We start from the raw sequence: 18465 nt of genomic DNA, 5'->3' as shown, positions 1-18465 counted from the left end.
TAGAGAACCGTTCGGTGAATCTGTCGTTTTTTTGCTGGTGTCCTAAGTTGTAACTAAGTGGTGCTGAACTTACAATTGTCGATTGTGGTTGAAATATGTAGTCTGTTTTTGAAAGCTCATCGATCTTACATGTTCATAAAATTTGTGCAAAAAAGTTTCATTGAGAAATTCTTCTTCCTTCGGAGAAGCTGGCGACTCATTTCCGTTAAAAGAGTCTTTGTAATACAATTTTAAACGTCTACGATTTCATTAATATGGTGTCAGCTACGTATAGACTAGCTATTTGCCATTTTTATGTGATTATATAACGATATATTTTAAAAGTATGATGAACCAATGTGTATACCAAGTTATGCGATACTTCTGGAAACGTTAAATTATCATGAGTTTAATTAAATATTATTATTAAATATTATATTATTATATATACATACATAAAAGTCTATAGAAAGTAAGAAAAAGAAAGTAACCGAACCGAGCAATGACACGCAAGCAAACGAAGAATAGGTAAAAAAAAAGAAAGATGACTAAGATGAATGCTTTTTATATTGTCGTCACATATATGTCAAAAAAAAAAATTCCTTTGTAGTTTTGGCTCAATATTGTGGTGATGAATAATTTGGTTCCTCAACATATGAATAGAATTGAGGTCCTTGAATTCTTTGTCTAAGTTGTCCTTGCATGGGTGCTTGTTGGAATTGAGGTTGTGATTGATACATTTGAATTGGATAATTAGGTGCACTAGCTGATGATGGGGTAATATTATAATACATTGCTTCAGGTTGATTTGAAACTTGAGTTGGCATCTGCATTTGCGATTGCTGTTGCATTTGTATTGCTAATTGGTTAGAATATTGATTATTATTTATTAAAGATTGTTGATAGGATGGTATCGATTGTTGTAGTAGTGGTTGTGACTGTGACAATTGTTGTTGTTGCTGCTGTTGATACATGACATTCGGTTGTATATGCATATTTATGCTTGGTTGCACTTGTTGCTGTTGTAAGTGATAAATATTCTCTTGTTGGGATGCGAAAGGTATAGACTTGAAGGAATTCGAGTTATTTTGTTGTTGTTGTTGTTGTTGGAATTGTGATGATTGTTGATTGATAAGGCTCTCTATTTGTTCTGTCTGTCCATTTAATTGTTGATTAACAATTTGTGGTGCAGGTGGAGAATAATATATAGCATGTTGTGGTTGTTGTTCATTTCCGTTTGATTCAGAGGACTTGGGGAAATACGGTAATGGTTGAGTTGGAAAAGATGTTATTTGTGGAGTGTTTTGTGAAGTGCATTGTAAATTTCTATAATAAGCGATATTATTTCTCTTAGTATTATTGTTACCTTCATTATCACTATTACTAGTACTATCGACAATATTTTTAACGGTTGCATGTCGTAGTTTTTCAGCTATTAATTGCCTTTGTTGTAATTTAACACCTCTAATAATTTCTTCAAGATTTTCATTATTATTATTATTATTATTATTATTATTATTATTATTATTATTATTATCATGGAAACCATTTGTATCTGGACTCTCCATTTCATCTTTAGCGGAATCAATATTCGTATTGGTATTATACATTTGGTTGATATCTTCAATTGTTGTGGGTTTATAGACCAATACTGATGATTCTTGGAAATGAGGTAATGATTGTGTTCTAAAATTATTATTATTATCCGCAATAATGCTGGAGTTGGTTGTAGTGATAGTAGTAGTATTATTATTATTATTATTGAAAATTTGGAAATTTTCATTTTCCATCTTAACGGGAACACATTTATAATTATCAAAATTTTGATATATTGATTTAGCATATTCAAGTGGAGTCATTATCTTTGGAGAGTGTTGTTGTAGTTGTTGTTGTTGATTATCAGTCAAACCATTAACTTTATTCATTAAATCATGTTGATATAATAATGGTGGATCTTTTTGGAAGAATGAGGTTCCATTAGTAGGATTAGATATCGATCTATCGATGTTGATCATTTTATTGGTTGTTGCTGTATGTGGAGTAATCATCATCATATTTTGATATTTAATTGATTTATTTTGATTTTCTATTTCTAACTTTTCTTGTTCAACGATTCTTGAGAATACATCTTCAAAAGAGTTTACAAATTTAGAATTCTTTGCAGCACCATTTTCGATCAATGATAAAATTTCCCTTTCATGTTTTGAAATTTTATGAACATTCTTTGCATTGTTCTTATTAATAGTATTATTGATGGTGTTATTGGCATTATTTTTTTCATTAAGTTTATTATTTAATTGAATTTTATTTTGAATTGTCTTTTTCAAGACTTGAATATGTGAAGAGATTTGTTTCTTAGTTCTAAATTCGTTTGTATTATGTTTAATGTATAATGAAATCAATTCATTTCTACCATAATTTCTATCTTTCACTTTAATTTTTGATGTTCCATTTTTAGTAATCATTCTTAAAGCAACAAAAAATGCATCTTCCACTTCTTTAGTCCATTTTTCATTTGCATCTTTGTTTACTGATGCAGAGGAAGGAGTTGATTGTTGATTTTGCGAAGCAGAAATGAAATTTCTAGAGTAAGAAAATGAAGAAGAAGATGATGACGATGATGATGATGATGATGATGATGATGATGATGAGTTTAAATTAGATGGATAATGCTTTGCACTCGATTTAGATTTTGTTCCTTCAGTATTATTACTAATACTGACGGTATTGATATTATCATTATTGTCCTCAGCTAGCATTAATGATGAAACTAAATGTTTTACTCTTTTCGTTGAATCGTGTCTAGACGATTTTTGTGAATTTCTTTTCTTCAAGATGGCAGATTTCAAGTTTGAAGAAGGTTTCCCCTTACCAGTATTTAATAACAGAACGTCCGTATTACTATTAGTATTGTTATCAGATTCTATTGAAGAAGAATATGTTGATGGTGAAAGAGTCTGTGGAGGAGGAGATGGTGGAAATGGTGGAGAAGTGGTTGCATGGATATCCTTTGGTTGTTCTTGTTTAATTGGGATGACAGAGATCTTGTTATTTTCTTGATTTTTTTTGACAGTTAAGAAATGGTCTTGGAAATAACTTAAATGTTCTTCCAACTTGACCTTTTTGGGTTTAAGTTCATCAGAGAAAATGTCTATTAATGGGAATGTTTTAGAGGAAGATTTACTATCTGTGGAACCGTCATCAAGATATATATCGAAAACTTTAGCACCTAACGGGTTCCATACTTGTTGGAAAGAAGACGTAGCTTCTTGAATTTCTTTTCGAGACATGATGATATTTGTCTGTCTATTTATTTATTTGTTGTTGCTTTTTAATTTGCGCGTGCTGTTCTTGTATATTATTGTTTGTTTCAGTTCGTTCTTCTTTTGTAGATGTGTTTTATATAGATAAACTTTTTTTATGGGTTTATTATTATATTAGTCTGTGTTGTGATATATCACTGGAATTTCTTTTTGAGGAAATGCGGTATAAATATAGTAATATTTTTTTTTTCCTTTTGAGAAGAGTAAATAAATAAAGGAGAAAATTTCGTGGATTATTATAATATAAAGTCCCGAATGAAAGCAATGTAAAGTCCAGCAAAAGCGGTGTATCTAGTGTCCTTGTTGAAAATATATATAATCAAAAATCTTGTGTTAGCTTGTGTAAACTATTGACGATGAAGTGCTGTGAATTAGAAGTAAAATGCTAAAAATGCTAAATGCGGTTTAACTATGATATATATGAATCCAAATCTAGAATCTGGAATCGAGATTGAATCTGAAAATCGAAATAATGGAAATGTGGCAAAAGGAAGCGACGGGAATAGATCAAGAGGGAAAGTACGTATGTATTGTTTCTTTGTTCGTTACTCGATGCGTATCTTATATCATGCAGTGCGAGAAGCGCTTTGGAGAAGTGTTGATTGATGCAATGTACTGTTGTTTGTTGTGAAGCACAATGGCGTTTCCGACTAATTTTTGATCAACTTTTTGTGTCCGCTAAGAGAGAGAAGCGAACAAAGAAGAACAAAGGGGAAACTGAAGAAGAGAAGAAGCAAAGGTCTTCCCGCTTCTTTCCTCAACTTCTCTCAAATTTTTTTGTTTTCCTGTTTATGAAACATGTTTGAGAACACAGAAAGTTACTAATCTTGACCAAGCCAAAAGGGACCACTTAACGTCGTGTCTACGGTACCAATCGCACGCTAGCAGGGAGAAAAAGAAAAAGGGAAATTTGTTACTCTGACAAACGGACGCAGGGGGAGGAAACAGACCTTGCCCCCTTCCGCTGGTCATTCAGTGCCTTTGGAGCGTGATTCTAGAACTTCCGTTCTCTTTGTTCATTGTTCTCGATAACGTTCAGTGCACCTTACAGGCAAAGGAACGGCCCTCAGAGCAGGATCAGGGTATTCACTAGCATTGCCGGCCGCGGTTCCATAAGCAATAATCCTCCTTCCCAAGCACCCAGGCACCCACCCCGAAAACTTTAAAGCTTAAAACTAGAACAACGAACGTACGCACTCTATACCTATATAGTATGGCGTATACAAAGTACAACTTCCCCATCCAAAAGTGTCGTTATTGCCACTATATGATGAGCTCATTGTTTTTGAACTTGTGTATTCACATTAAATTGTTACTATATACATATGTACGTACGTACGTACATATGTATATAGTAACGTACATATGTGCGACACCAATATTATATTCATTCATTCATTCATTCATTCATTCCATATGTACATAGTATATAATATACAAACGCAATTGTATAAAACTTATGTTACATTTAATATCAAAATATCTTGAATTATGGAAATCTGCATTTCCCTGATTTCATGAACCATATTATACATGAAGGTATCAAGTAATTTACAACAATTTTGGGCAATGGCCCAATGTACCCGTTGGTTCGGATAACATCAGTGTTTGTGTCGTTACGGAACTTAAAGTGCTATCTTCTTTGAAAGAGCAATTCTTGAAATCATATCTTCATCACTTTTAATATTTGTTCAAGCATCATATGGATGGCCATATAAATGACCAGTTTGTAGGTACAAGAAAAACAAAACCTTTATTGACTAGACAAAAAGATTTTACCTTCATCCCTCTTCTTATATTTCATAGTAAATATTATAAAAAAAAAAACAGTCGGTTAAATTCTGTATTGAAGTAAAATCACATCAAAGGTTGGTGTAATTATTACAATAAACCCAATATGGAACAAAAATCATTAAGAGGGACATTATATTAATATAAAATTCGTATATATTTATTTTTTAATAGTTTTTATTGTTGATTGTATTTATATTTTTCTCATATCCTTGTTCTTTCTTCAATAAAAAGCTATGTTTTCATACGAGCCAATGATCTGACGATGATTTCTTTGTTTTAAAGCTGTTCCCAGTATTCTTTTTTCCTTCTAAATACTAAACTCTCTACGCTCCAATTTTCAATAAATAAATTATCTCATTTTGTGAGAGTGACTTCACTGCCCTAAATACACCCCTAAATTAGGTGATCTAAGCATGGGAGAGTATTTGCTCGATATTAGTTGTATCCTAATGAAGTACAACGGATATCCATATAAGCGTGTATTACCACATATGTGACATGCCCTAGAATATCAATAATTATTAAATCAATTCTAACCCCTTTTTTGTTTACTTTCCATAGTCTATTTTTACTCCTTAAAGAACTAACATTCCACAAGAATATGAAATATCCGAAAAAAAAAGTAAATAAAAGTTTTAGAATTTGTTATACGTTGAAGTATTTCCCATACGGTCACTACATTAGATACAAGTCAAGTCTCTACAAAGAGATTGTTGGAAAAACTAGAGTTCAAAATGATTTGTATTTTTTTAAAAACACAACTAATAATATACACTCGTTTATAAAACAGTATTCTGAATCATATTCTGAAGGGCTCCTTTCTTATTCAGAATCAGAATTCAAATATTTTGCATAATCATCAGCAGATGCAAACACAGGTAAATCTTTCTTTTTGTTTTTCTTTTGCTTTTTTGTAGATGCTTCTTCTTCTTCTTCTTCATTCTCAGAATCGCTAAACGAACGCTTTGCGTCATTATTAACAGCATAATCTTCTTCTCCTTCTTCTTCTGAATCACTACCACCAAAACTATGGAAAATATCTTCTTCTAATCCATCTTCACTATCTTCTAGATCAGATGCTCCTTCTTCTGGTTCCACTTCATTAGTCTTTTTTTCAACATCAACATCAACTTCTTCGTCATCACCACCTTCTTCACTTTCACTCATGGATAAGAAATCTTCATCATCAAAACCTAAACCTTCATCATCGTCAGAGTCATCTTCGACATCTGGTCTTGATTTCACAAGAGCATCCCAAACTTCATCTTCATTCATCTCATCATCACTATCAAATCCATGTAAATCCTTTTCATCTTGTTTACCTTTCTTAATTGCACCTTTCTTACTAGAGAAATATTGATAAAAGAATTTTTCTTCTGGTTTAATTTCTCCCACTTTCTTATCTAACCAATTTTCAGTATTCACAGGTGTTTGGTCTAAGACTACATCTGATGCCTTCACAAGAACAGATTTATTAAGTTGAGATCCACCAAATAAAGGTTGCATAATGGAAGTACCTCTTGTAACACTCTTTTGTTTAGCATTTCTATAAACAAATCTATCCAAGAAATGTGCCAATGTAAATAACCCCAAGTCAGGTTTCACTACTTCTTCATTCTTATTAGATGTATTCTCAATAAATTTACTAGCATATGCTTGAATAGACGGATGATAATGATTAATAAATTGACTAATTTCCCAAAGTGACGATTTATCAGCATTAGCAAATTTAGGATCACGTTTACGTCCATCATATGTTGTATCTGTCTTTTTCTTGTTCTTCCCTGTTAACTTATTTTCCTCCGTATCATCGTCTGATTGATATTGATCGTCGATTGGTGTGTTTGTTAATAGATTCCTAATTTGCGGTATAATCTTGACTAATTGAATTAATAAAAATAGAAACCCAGTTATAGTCCCCACATTTAACCAATGAGAACTAACTTGTAAAATTCTCTTAACGAAAGCTTCCACACGTTCAACATTAGATTTATCCTCTTTCAATGATTTATAAAGTAAATTCAAATAAATACCTTGCTTTGATGAACCGACCAATCTTGAATCAAACAAACTTTCATATAGTGTTCTATAATATCTATCATTATTCAATTCAGCTTTGGAAGTAACTTGATGAATCAAAACTAACGCTTGTACACTTGTATTGAAATTGGAAGAATGCGTAATTTTATATAATGTTTCCAAATGAGTTTCATAAACGGAAGCAGGAATACGAGCGAATGGGAAGGCACGATTAATACCAGTTAAAAGAGCACTAAATAATTTAGAGTTTTTCTCATTAAGAACTTCCTCCTCTGTCTTATCATTTTTAACTGATTTACCACCTTTCTTACCTCTTTTGAAATTCTTCTTTCTCTTGGCTTCATATCCTTTTGCGTTACTTTTCACTTCTACATTTTCAATGTGGTCTTTATCAGTGTTAATTAAGAACTTTTCGAAAAGTGTGAAGTAAGTTTTAATTAATTTATTAGCTATATCATCTTCAGATCTTTTCAAAATGGTTTGATTCAATGTGATAACTGAATAATAAGTTGTATGATAATCAGCATTAGGTCTCAAAGCCATGTCAACGATACCATCAATGATGATAGATTTCATATTTGGATGAGCTTGTTCTAATTTCAATAATAAATAGGAAGATTTAGATGACACTTTAGAGTCAATATCACCCAATTTGTTACAACCTAATCTTAATAAATTGAATTCTTGTTCAGGTATCTTTGTTAATAAATCGAAAATATGAGTTAATACTTGTAATCTAACGTGAATAATTGGATCATGAGATAATTTTTCAAACACTTCTAGGATTTGGAAAAACAATTTTTTTAAATAATCTTCAAAATAGAAAATTGCTAATGTTCTCTTATTTAATAACATTGAGAGACCTGGTTGATTTTTAAAGTATCTTAATTTCCTGTTTGGTAATAATCCATTTAGGAATAAATCCTTTAGTGCATTTAAACTTTGTAATTGTGAATTTCTTGATTTTTTGTTACAATATGATAACAATGTATCTAATGATTTAATGTTATGTAAAGGTGAATCTTGAATCAACAGTGTTAATGCCGAAATTTTATCATTTAATGTACCATCAGATAAGATTTGTGACATAAACTTTCTTTGGGAAGAATCCTTAGTAAATTCATCATAATAGGTTTGATTATCTAACTCTAACGTTTGTTTACCTCTTTCATATAATTTACCAATTTGTTCCTTAGTCAAGGGTTCATCATCATCATCATCATAATTTTGCAAATTTTGTTGGATTTGTGGGTCTAATGGGATTTCATACCATGCTGAATCGAATGGAACCAATAATTTATCAGAACTTATAATATGGGTTTGGGTAATTAAATCGCTGTCTTTTTTAACTTCTTTTTCTTCTTCTTTTGGTTGTTGTTGTTGTTGTTGTTGTTGTTGTTGTTGTTGTTGTTCAGTTTCCTCTTCATTTTCAGATTGTGAGTTTGAACTAAGATTTCCTTCTTCTTCTTCTTCTGCCTTTTCTCCCATAAGTTCCTCATCTTCTAAGTCAGGAACATTATTTTTATCTAGTCCAATATTTTTCATAAATTTTTGAATATCACCAGCAAATTCTTTATCATCATTATCTGGTTCATCATCGAATTCTTGTTCACTAGCATCTTCATCATCTTTTAAATTCTTAATAAGTTCCAAATCTTCTTCACTAGCACCCAATGCCAATGCTTCACGACGTAACACATCATCATCATCATCGTCATCAGCATGGCTTTCATCTTGTTTTTCAATTACATTATTATTTGATTTCTTACCATTTTCCTTAATATTCTTGTTAGATTTTGCAGACTTTTTCTGTTTCTTTGTATCATTCTTCTTATTTTGATCAGAAAGTTTTGCAGAGACTTTGTTCTTTAAGGATGATAAATCCAGTGTTTTCTCAGCAGACGACATGCTTCGTTGCGTGTATATGTTATTGCTTCGATTATTTGATCGTGGAAAAGCGGAAGGCCTTATCTATCAATATAGCTATTCGAAGGTTTTAAAATGTTGAACACGGTTAGTTAGTTTATCTCATCGAGTATTAAATTTTTCAACCTCATCGGTTTCAATCGTTATGTATACTTCCTATAAAATGAAAATTTTCAAAATGAAATTTTTCTAGAAAATGGTGCCCAGCAGGGTAACACTTATACCGGACCTGGGCGGCTAATTGCAAAAATAATCAACTACGTACATACATAGAAGATCAAAACAGTTTCTGTTTCAATTCCATCACCACTCCTAGGTCAGTTCTCCAATAGGATAGGAATCCAAGGAGTAGTAAGTATACCCCTTAAGTTTTAGATACTGTTTCAAAAAAAAACATAGTGGACAAACCAAAAAGAAAAACCACCCAAGCATTAGCTTTACCTTCAAGTAGTCTGTCTGTTAAATACGAGTGCTATACAGTAGGAGATCACACTAGAGGTTGAAGAGAGACGTCTCGAAAGAAAAACAAAAAAAAAATAAAAAAGTATATCTCCGCGACGGGGAATTGAACCCCGATCTGGCACGCGACAAGCGCCCATTCTGACCATTAAACTATCACGGAAGGGGAAGAAAGCACTCACGCTGGGGGTCGAACCCAGAATCTTCTGATTAGAAGTCAGACGCGTTGCCATTACGCCACGCAAGCTGTTTTTCTTGAAAAACATAATTAAAAGAGCTGGGGTCGACAGAGGTTCCCCAACACGTTAATTGTTTTTAAGAGTTGAATATTTTGGGCTGGTATCTTCATTGGTATTTTAACAACCTATGTATATGTCTTCGATGTGATTTAACCTTAGTTCCAATTACGACTTGTTACTTTATTATCAGTTGTTGAATGACAACCTTACTTAAATAGACTATTAAATTGAAGAACTACGTAGTGAATCCAACCTTTAAATTTCGAAAAAGCTGAAAAATTGAAAATTCGAAAATTGAGCATTGAAGTTAGTTCATTGTCATTGTCACAGATCAGAATAAATATATAGAGGAAGAGAAAGAAAATAAAAATAATTACAAAATTCGAAAGGTACTAAAAGTAACGGGCCCCACTCCATACTTCTTTTGTTTTTAAATATGAAATTAGAGGCGAAAATACCGGTAGTGAATTACCAGAGGACGAATTGTTCTAAATTATTGAAATTAACAGATAAATTATTCAATGATAATGTATTTGAACAATATTTAACGCCTCAACAATTAGTAGTTTTAGAATATATCCTATCATTGTCTGACCAGGAGAAAAAAGCTCAAATTTGGGATGCTTTAATGAATGGAAATATCTCATTGAATGTCGCAATATCATCCTTCGTAACTACCCCAAATAATAACGACAATGAGAACAATAATGAAACCCTGCATACCAATACTAGTAGTGCTGCAGTTTCTACACCTCATACACCAGCTAGTAATAATGTTAGTAACAATAATGAAAAATTACAAAATGATCAAGATGAATTGTCGAAACTTGATTTAGAAGAATTAAAACAACATATTAATGGAGACCAGTTCATTGGAAACCTTTCCTTAAAGGTTAGGTACGTTCTTTGGCAATGTGCAATTGATGCTACTTATGATGATCCGCAAGATGATGACCTTCCCTTTGAAGAATCTAGAAACCCTTTAGATTATGTTTTATTAGATATGGATTCAGATAATGAAGAAGAAAAAAACAATACTAGTTCCCAAAATATAACAGATTTTAAAAGGCTTCAAAAAGAAGACGAAGAGGAGGAGGACAATTATGATATTGATGAAGATGAAGATGAAGATGGAGACGAAGATGGAGACAAACAACTTGCGGAGCAAAGCAAAGGAAATAAAAATATCAATGAGGATAGGGAAAACGGTTTAGATGTTGATTTGAAAATTAATGATAATAACCAACTGATCCTAACTCTTAACATTTCAAAATCAACATTATCAAAACTACGAACGAGTAATATAGAAAGAATAATGAACACTTGGAACAAAGTATATCATAATTTTGAATATGATAAGGAAACAATGTTGAAACGACTGAAGTTACAAGAAAACGATGACTTGCTCGAAAGTTCGAAGAAAAAAAGGAGCCATGAAGAAATTGAAGATGAATCAAATGATCTAAACAATAGAGGAACGAACTCAGAAGCTATAACAATAAAAAATGAAAATGATGGAGGAGACGTCACTGAAAAGGATAACCAATATGTTGACAATAAAAGACCTAAACAAGAAAGTGTAAGTTTACCAGTAAACTTGGGAATTGCAAATCTTTCTTTAAAACATCTATTGACCTCTATTCAGCAAAATAAATCTAAATTAAATATATCAGATTATGAATTGAAACATCTAATTGTAGATGTTAGAAAAAATAGATCTAAATGGACTTCAGATGAAAGAATTGGTCAAGAGGAACTGTACGAAGCTTGTGAAAAAGTTGTTTTAGAATTAAGGAATTATACTGAACATTCAACGCCATTCCTCAATAAAGTCAGTAAAAGAGAGGCCCCTAATTATCATTTGGTTATCAAAAAGTCTATGGATTTGAATACAGTATTGAAAAAGTTGAAAACCTTCCAATATGAATCGAAACAAGAATTCGTCGACGATATTATGTTAATATGGAAAAATTGTCTGACTTATAATTCAGATCCGAGCCATTTCTTAAGAGCACACGCTATTGCAATGCAAAAGAAATCCTTAAATTTGATACCCATGATTCCTGATATTACTATAAGGAATAGAGCAGATGTGGAAAAGGAAATTGAGGGGAATGAGAAAGATAAAGATTATGAAGAAGAAGAAGAAGTTGCTGGTTCTGGGAGAAAGGGTTTAAACATGGGAGCTCATATGTTAACAAAAAACAACACACAACTTCCAAATGGTACCGAAACCACAATGACTAATGAAACTGAAGAGGAAACCAATGATGAACAATTGCCTGCCAACAGTCATTTAGAAAAAGATATTTCCTCCACTTCTTCCAGTAAAGTCGAAGACAAACTCAACAACAAAGTGGATGAAACAAGGAAAGAAGAAGATGGGGTGGAAGAGGAAAATGAAAATGAGGCAGAAGAGGACGAAGAAGATGAAGACGAAGATGAAACGGATACTCATTTATATATAGCAGAAAAAGATGATGACCGTGATGATGTCGAATTATATACATGGAAGTCTTCCACTGCAACTGTGCGTGCTGAAATATGTCTAAAACGATCTGAATATTTCAAAGATGGTAAACTAAATATAGATGCAGGTGCCTTCTTGAAGGACTCCCAAAAGATGAAATATTTTCAACAACTCTTTGAAGAATACAAGGAACAGAAACGTCAAGAAGCATATAGACAAAAACTAGAACAGGATTCTATAATGAAAAATGGATTTGGAACTGTAATCAAACAAGAACATGAAGAGAACAACATGCTTGATCAACAAGGCCAAAGTAATGGGAGTGAGACAAAGACTCTTTTTGAAAAAGGCGGTACCGAAATTGAGATGGACAATACAATGTTCCTCCAGGAATATGATGCAAGCAACTCTATCCCTGAAATTGGTTTTAAAGGTATAAGCTCTGAGATATTGAATAAACAGGAAGATGTAGCGGTGAAACTTCTATTGACCTCCGATACTAGGAAAGAAAGTAGCCTATTAGCCAACAAAGATCATGGATTAACTCCAAAGCTTAATAAAAACATTTTATTGATTCAACAGATTAGGCATATATGCCATAAAATATCTTTGATTAGATTACTACAAAATCCCTCGTTTTTACAAAACTCCAAAAATGCCAATGCTAATGCGCTCCTAAACTCACATCAATACAAATTTTCCAATATCGATAATTCTGTGGATTTAGATCCAATTTCACAACTGCCGAATCATGACTATAAGACTAATAAAAATGTAATGTGGAAAGTGTTACATAAGAATGTCTCGAAACTTGCCATGACGAATGGTTTTGAAAGTTCACAACCTGCAGCTCTTAATATGCTTACTGAGATTGCTGGCGATTACTTATCCAACTTAGTCAAAACGATTAAAATTCATCACGAGACAAATTCCCTTAATACAATCAAAGGAAGTGTCAATTTACAAATGTCATTATTAGAAAATGGTATTAACAGGCCTGATGATTTATATACTTACATAGAGCGAGAATTCCATAAGAAGACGAAGAAGTTAAGTGACTTAAAGGTCAAATTAGAAAAATTTCTGAAGGATTTATTACGCCCCTCGTTACAAGAATTATCGGAACGTAATTTTGAAGATGAAAGTCAAAGTTTCTTGACTGGTGATTTTGCGTCAGAGCTTACTGGAGAAGATTTCTTTGGTTTTAAAGAGTTGGGTTTAGAGAAAGAGTTTGGTGTCTTAACTTCGTCAGTACCATTACAATTACTAACTTCCCAATTCCAAACCGCTGGTGATGTGGCTAAGGTTCAAGACAAGAAGATTCAAGAAGAAGAATTGAATGGAATTACTTATTCTAGACTCACCAAGAGTCAACTTGATAATAATTCCTGCTGGGGTACTTTGATGCCATTACTGAAAATTGCATACTCCAAATCCAAAAATTACTCATTGAAACCTACTAAGATAAATGGAAATGGAGAGGAGCCTTCAAATGTAGACACAGATTCTGGAGATTATGTTATATTAGAAGATGATGATATGATTCTGAAGACCAAATTAGGTACAAAGGTAAGGCTACCGCCAACTGGTAAAATCAGTGCAATCTACAGAAAGAGACCAGTCGCAGATGCATTCTTCCTTCCTGAAGACGAAGGAAAGACCCAAGAAGCTCAAGTAACGGAAGATGGCGAACCACCTGAGGAAGAAGAAAATATGATGCCTTCTAAACCCGATTTGTTACAAGATTCACTAATGTTTGGGACTCCTGTTCAGAATGGTTTTGGAATTGAGGAGGAGTTTTCTAACTTTGATAATAGTAGTAATTCCTTCAGCCTAAGCCTGCCGAAACTTGAACATTAAATTTAGTTGATCTATCATAACGAATTCTTATAGAAACTATATATGTAATAATGTAACGTTGATCATCAATAATTTTTTTTTTTTGTTATGATATATTGAGCTGATCTCATGTTTCTTTCCCACAAGAAATTTCGATATCGCAGTCTAAGGTAAAGGTAATAATGTAATAAGCTAAGGGAGAATGTAGCATTAAGAAGATGGGGAGCTTACATCTCTTTCTAATCTTGAAAGGGTTTAGAACGGAGGTATAAAAGTTGAAGTGACACTAATGTTAGTTCGCGAACGGATATTTTCTGATAGAAACAAAAAAAGCTTTAAGTAGAACATGGATATCACACAATGAACAATTGATCGGTATTGAACGAAAGAACTTTATTTTGCCCTCAACCAATGGGATCCTGTATACAATACCTACTACGTACGGTTTTATCATAAGCTAAGATGAGGACTTCTTTATTTCTGTTGTTTTTACCTTTTACGTTGTGTGAGAAGGTCACATTATCTGCGAGGAATGTTACTGGAGCAAATCAACCAGAATATCCATTAGGATTAATTGAACTAGATATCTCCGATAATAATGCAACTACTATAATCCAAGGTGACTTTTCTAATATTCCAACGGGTCCATACTGCATCGGTGCAACGTTCGAAGAAAGTGGGAAGAATATCCCATGTTTCTCATATCTGCAACTAGAAAATCCCTTTCATTACGATTTGATTATTGATCTTCAAGGTGAAGAGATAAGCAAACTTTCCCTCCTACATAACATAGAAAAGGATGGAATCAATGCCATTATTAGAGAACCAATAAACGGACCAGTTGCACCAGCCATTAAACTAAAGAAAATTACAAAAACATATGCTGACAAGAAGGCTAACAAACAAAGTGGTTCAGAGCAATTTGCTGAAGAAGATGAAGAGCCTGTAGAAGGATCTTGGATACAGAACAATTGGAAGATGTTACTTGTCGGGCTACTGGTTTATAATTTGGTTGCCAATAGATCGACAGGGGGGGAAAAAGAAGAGTGAATTCTAGCCAATACTTAAGCATGTTTGGGGGTTATATACTTGCCATATGTACTGTTCCATTTTATTGTATAATCTGTATATCTTTTATATCTAGGACTAACAACTCAATCCATTACCGAACTGATTTTCTACCCTGAATTTTGGTTTATGGTGTTCAAATCCAGGGCCTTGAGGAAAAAGAAGGTCCTCAAAGATTAGAGTGTATTAAGAATTGCGCTCAAGAATAAGTGGGAGGAGTGACTACTTATAGTAAAAGAGAGCATATGCTACTTCTTGTTGAGACAACTGTTTAGTCCTTTAATATCAATATAATTTACAACTACGAAAATAGAAATTGAAGAAGCTTGTGGCAGCTTTTCCCTCCTATTCAGGTAGGAGTATTATCCATATATTGTTATATCCTTCCAACTTTTATTGCATCGCCTTAGCATTCAATCTTGGTTATAAAGGTTTCTGAAGAGTAATTTGTATATTCCTTACAAAAGAGTGTATCTTAACCAATTGATAACAAGTGATCCGCAAAACGAATGAATCCAGAATAAAAAAAGATATCTATTTTGGGTTGTTTTCTAATATTACAACTCATTAACCATCAAGCAAGTGTAATAACATCTTGATATAGTTCGAGATCTTTTATTATGTTTGTTGTGACGTCGCTTCATACGCGCCAATGTTGAAACATGAAAGCTGAAATACGTACGTAAAGCAGAGTTTGACTTTTCCATAAACAGATTCAAAGAACAAAATCATTCAAGTAAACCGGTAGGAAATCAACATAATCTCTTTCAAGTGGGGTATCCGAATAAGTGATCATCAATCTTAATCGCCATTTTTTAAAGTACTCTGATGGATATGTTTAAATTACCGTTACTGGGTAAAAATGGATCCCATGCTCCACCACCCGATATGAGCAATATCGATGCTAGACCACGTCGTTTACAAGTAGCCAACTGTCCTAATAATGCTTATGCGTTAGCAAATGTAGCTGCTGTATCTGCATCTGATTTTCCTAATAACATTTACATATTAGTCGACAATCTTTTTGTATTTACAACTAAGCATTCGAATGAAGTTCCACCTGGTACAATCGGTTTCAATGGTAACCAACGTACATGGGGTGGCTGGTCCCTAAACCAAGAAGTGCAATGTAGAGCGTTCGATCTTTTCAAATATTCCGGTAAACAATCATACCTAGGTTCCATTGATATTGAAATTTCATTCAGATCCAGGGGTAAAGCTGTTGCTACTCCATTCGATCAAGATGAGTTAGCAGCCCATTTTGTCAAATGTTTTGAATCACAAATTTTTTCTCCTACGCAGTATTTAATCCTAGATTTTAAAGGTTTCTTTTTTGACTTGAAAGTTAGAAATGTACAAGCCATTGATTTGGGTGATGTTGAACCAGGGAATGCACTATCTACAGGAATAGAGACCAAGGGAATCTTGACAAAACAAACACAAATTAATTTTTTCAAAGGTAGAGATGGATTGGTAAATTTAAAATCATCCAACTCTTTAAGGCCAAGATCTGATGCAGTTATTAGATCAGATTTTAAATTCGAAGACTTAGGTGTTGGTGGGTTAGATAAAGAATTTACCAAGATCTTTAGAAGGGCATTTGCAAGTAGAATTTTCCCACCGTCTGTTATTGAAAAATTAGGTATATCTCATGTAAAAGGGTTATTACTATATGGCCCACCCGGTACTGGTAAAACTTTAATTGCAAGGAAAATCGGTACAATGTTAAATGCTAAAGAGCCAAAAATTGTTAATGGTCCTGAAATCCTCAGTAAATACGTAGGGTCTTCAGAGGAAAATATTCGTAATTTATTCAAAGATGCAGAAGCAGAATATAGAGCTAAGGGGGAAGACTCATCTTTACACATTATTATTTTCGACGAGTTAGATTCTGTATTCAAACAAAGAGGTTCAAGAGGTGATGGTACAGGTGTTGGTGATAACGTTGTTAATCAATTACTAGCGAAAATGGATGGTGTTGACCAATTGAATAATATCTTGGTGATTGGTATGACGAATCGTAAGGATTTGATTGATATCGCTTTATTACGTCCAGGTAGATTTGAAGTTCAAGTTGAAATTCATTTACCTGATGAAAAGGGTAGATTGCAAATTTTTGAAATTCAAACTAAGAAAATGAGAGAAAATAACATGATGGATAAAGATGTTAACTTAGCCGAGTTAGCTGCTCTATCGAAGAATTTCTCAGGTGCAGAAATCGAAGGTCTAGTGAAGAGTGCAAGTTCTTTCGCTATCAATAAGACAGTGAATATAGGCAAAGGAGCTACTAAATTGAGTACGAAAGATATCGCTAAATTAAAAGTGACCAGAGAAGATTTCTTGAATGCACTTTCAGAAGTTACGCCAGCTTTTGGTATTAATGAAGAAGATTTGAAAAGTTGTGTTGAAGGTGGTATGATTACTTACTCTGATAGAGTAGATGCTATATTAAGAAACGGGTCGCGTTATGTTCGTCAAGTCCGTGAAAGTGATAAATCGAGACTCGTTTCTTTATTGATTCATGGTCCTCCTGGATCAGGAAAAACAGCACTTGCAGCTGCAATTGCCTTAAAATCTCAATTTCCCTTTATTAGAATGATTTCGGCTAATGAACTTTCAGGTATGTCCGAGAATGCCAAGATATCCTACATTGACAGTACCTTTAGAGATGCATATAAGTCACCTTTAAATATCTTGGTTATTGATTCATTAGAAACATTGGTTGACTGGGTTCCTATTGGACCAAGATTCTCGAACAATATTTTACAGGTTCTAAAAGTCGCATTAAAGAGGAAACCACCACAAGATCGTCGTCTTCTAATTTTAACGACAACTTCTACTTATTCTGTTCTACAGCAAATGGACATACTAAGTTGCTTTGACAACGAAATTGCAGTTCCAAATATGACTACGCTAGACGAGTTCAATAATGTTATGATAGATAGTGGTTTCCTGGATGATGAAAAGAGAGTCAAAGTAATCAACGAATTAGCTCAAGTTTGTCCTAAGTTTAACGTCGGTATCAAGAAGGCACTAACTAACATTGAAACCGCTAGACATGACGATGACCCAGTGAATGAAATCGTCGAATTAATGGCGCAATCTGTATAACACTATATACAATACAAAAACATGATATAGAGTAAAAAACATATAAATCTTTTAAAGATAACTTGCCCATTCACGTTTGTGTTGTCTAGTCGAGTGAAGTCCATGTACTTGGTGAAGAAGTATGAAGGAATGCCAGAGGCTTCCTGTAAAACTTCTATCTCTCCGAAGAAGTTTCAGTCATATGATTGTTGCCGGGTAACAGAAAATTGGAAAATTT

General features: G+C 33.2%; 5 protein-coding genes and 2 non-coding genes across 7 annotated transcripts; 3 read left to right on the top strand and 4 right to left on the bottom strand.

Moving 5' to 3' along the window:
• Positions 1 to 596: 596 nt before the first annotated feature.
• On the bottom strand, positions 597 to 3269 carry TEC1 (Tec1p; the record flags this gene model as incomplete). Its single annotated transcript, XM_003668113.1, has 1 exon — positions 597 to 3269. The coding sequence occupies one exon, from the start codon at positions 3267 to 3269 to the stop codon at positions 597 to 599; it is 2673 nt and encodes an 890-aa protein (XP_003668161.1).
• A 2649-nt stretch (positions 3270 to 5918) lies between these two features.
• On the bottom strand, positions 5919 to 9044 carry MAK21 (RNA-binding ribosome biosynthesis protein MAK21; the record flags this gene model as incomplete). Its single annotated transcript, XM_003668112.1, has 1 exon — positions 5919 to 9044. One exon carries the CDS (start codon positions 9042 to 9044, stop codon positions 5919 to 5921), a length of 3126 nt encoding a protein of 1041 aa, XP_003668160.1.
• A 568-nt stretch (positions 9045 to 9612) lies between these two features.
• On the bottom strand, positions 9613 to 9684 carry NDAI0Atrna11D. The gene has a single exon. It is a non-coding gene; the product is annotated as a tRNA-Asp (tRNA).
• Positions 9685 to 9696: 12 nt separating this feature from the next.
• On the bottom strand, positions 9697 to 9768 carry NDAI0Atrna14R. Its single transcript has one exon. It is a non-coding gene; the product is annotated as a tRNA-Arg (tRNA).
• Positions 9769 to 10196: 428 nt separating this feature from the next.
• On the top strand, positions 10197 to 14090 carry SPT7 (SAGA histone acetyltransferase complex subunit SPT7; the record flags this gene model as incomplete). The annotated part of the gene is made up of 1 exon (XM_003668111.1): positions 10197 to 14090. One exon carries the CDS (start codon positions 10197 to 10199, stop codon positions 14088 to 14090), a length of 3894 nt encoding a protein of 1297 aa, XP_003668159.1.
• Positions 14091 to 14531: 441 nt separating this feature from the next.
• Positions 14532 to 15119, top strand: EMC10 (Emc10p; the record flags this gene model as incomplete). The annotated part of the gene is made up of 1 exon (XM_003668110.1): positions 14532 to 15119. One exon carries the CDS (start codon positions 14532 to 14534, stop codon positions 15117 to 15119), a length of 588 nt encoding a protein of 195 aa, XP_003668158.1.
• An 846-nt stretch (positions 15120 to 15965) lies between these two features.
• Positions 15966 to 18248, top strand: SEC18 (AAA family ATPase SEC18; the record flags this gene model as incomplete). The annotated part of the gene is made up of 1 exon (XM_003668109.1): positions 15966 to 18248. One exon carries the CDS (start codon positions 15966 to 15968, stop codon positions 18246 to 18248), a length of 2283 nt encoding a protein of 760 aa, XP_003668157.1.
• Between the last annotated feature and the right edge of the window lie 217 nt (positions 18249 to 18465).

This window comes from Naumovozyma dairenensis, chromosome 1, assembly GCF_000227115.2.
Source record: "Naumovozyma dairenensis CBS 421 chromosome 1, complete genome".
In the NCBI taxonomy this organism is placed as follows: domain Eukaryota; kingdom Fungi; phylum Ascomycota; class Saccharomycetes; order Saccharomycetales; family Saccharomycetaceae; genus Naumovozyma; species Naumovozyma dairenensis.
This window is presented reverse-complemented; position numbering and strand designations above follow the sequence as displayed.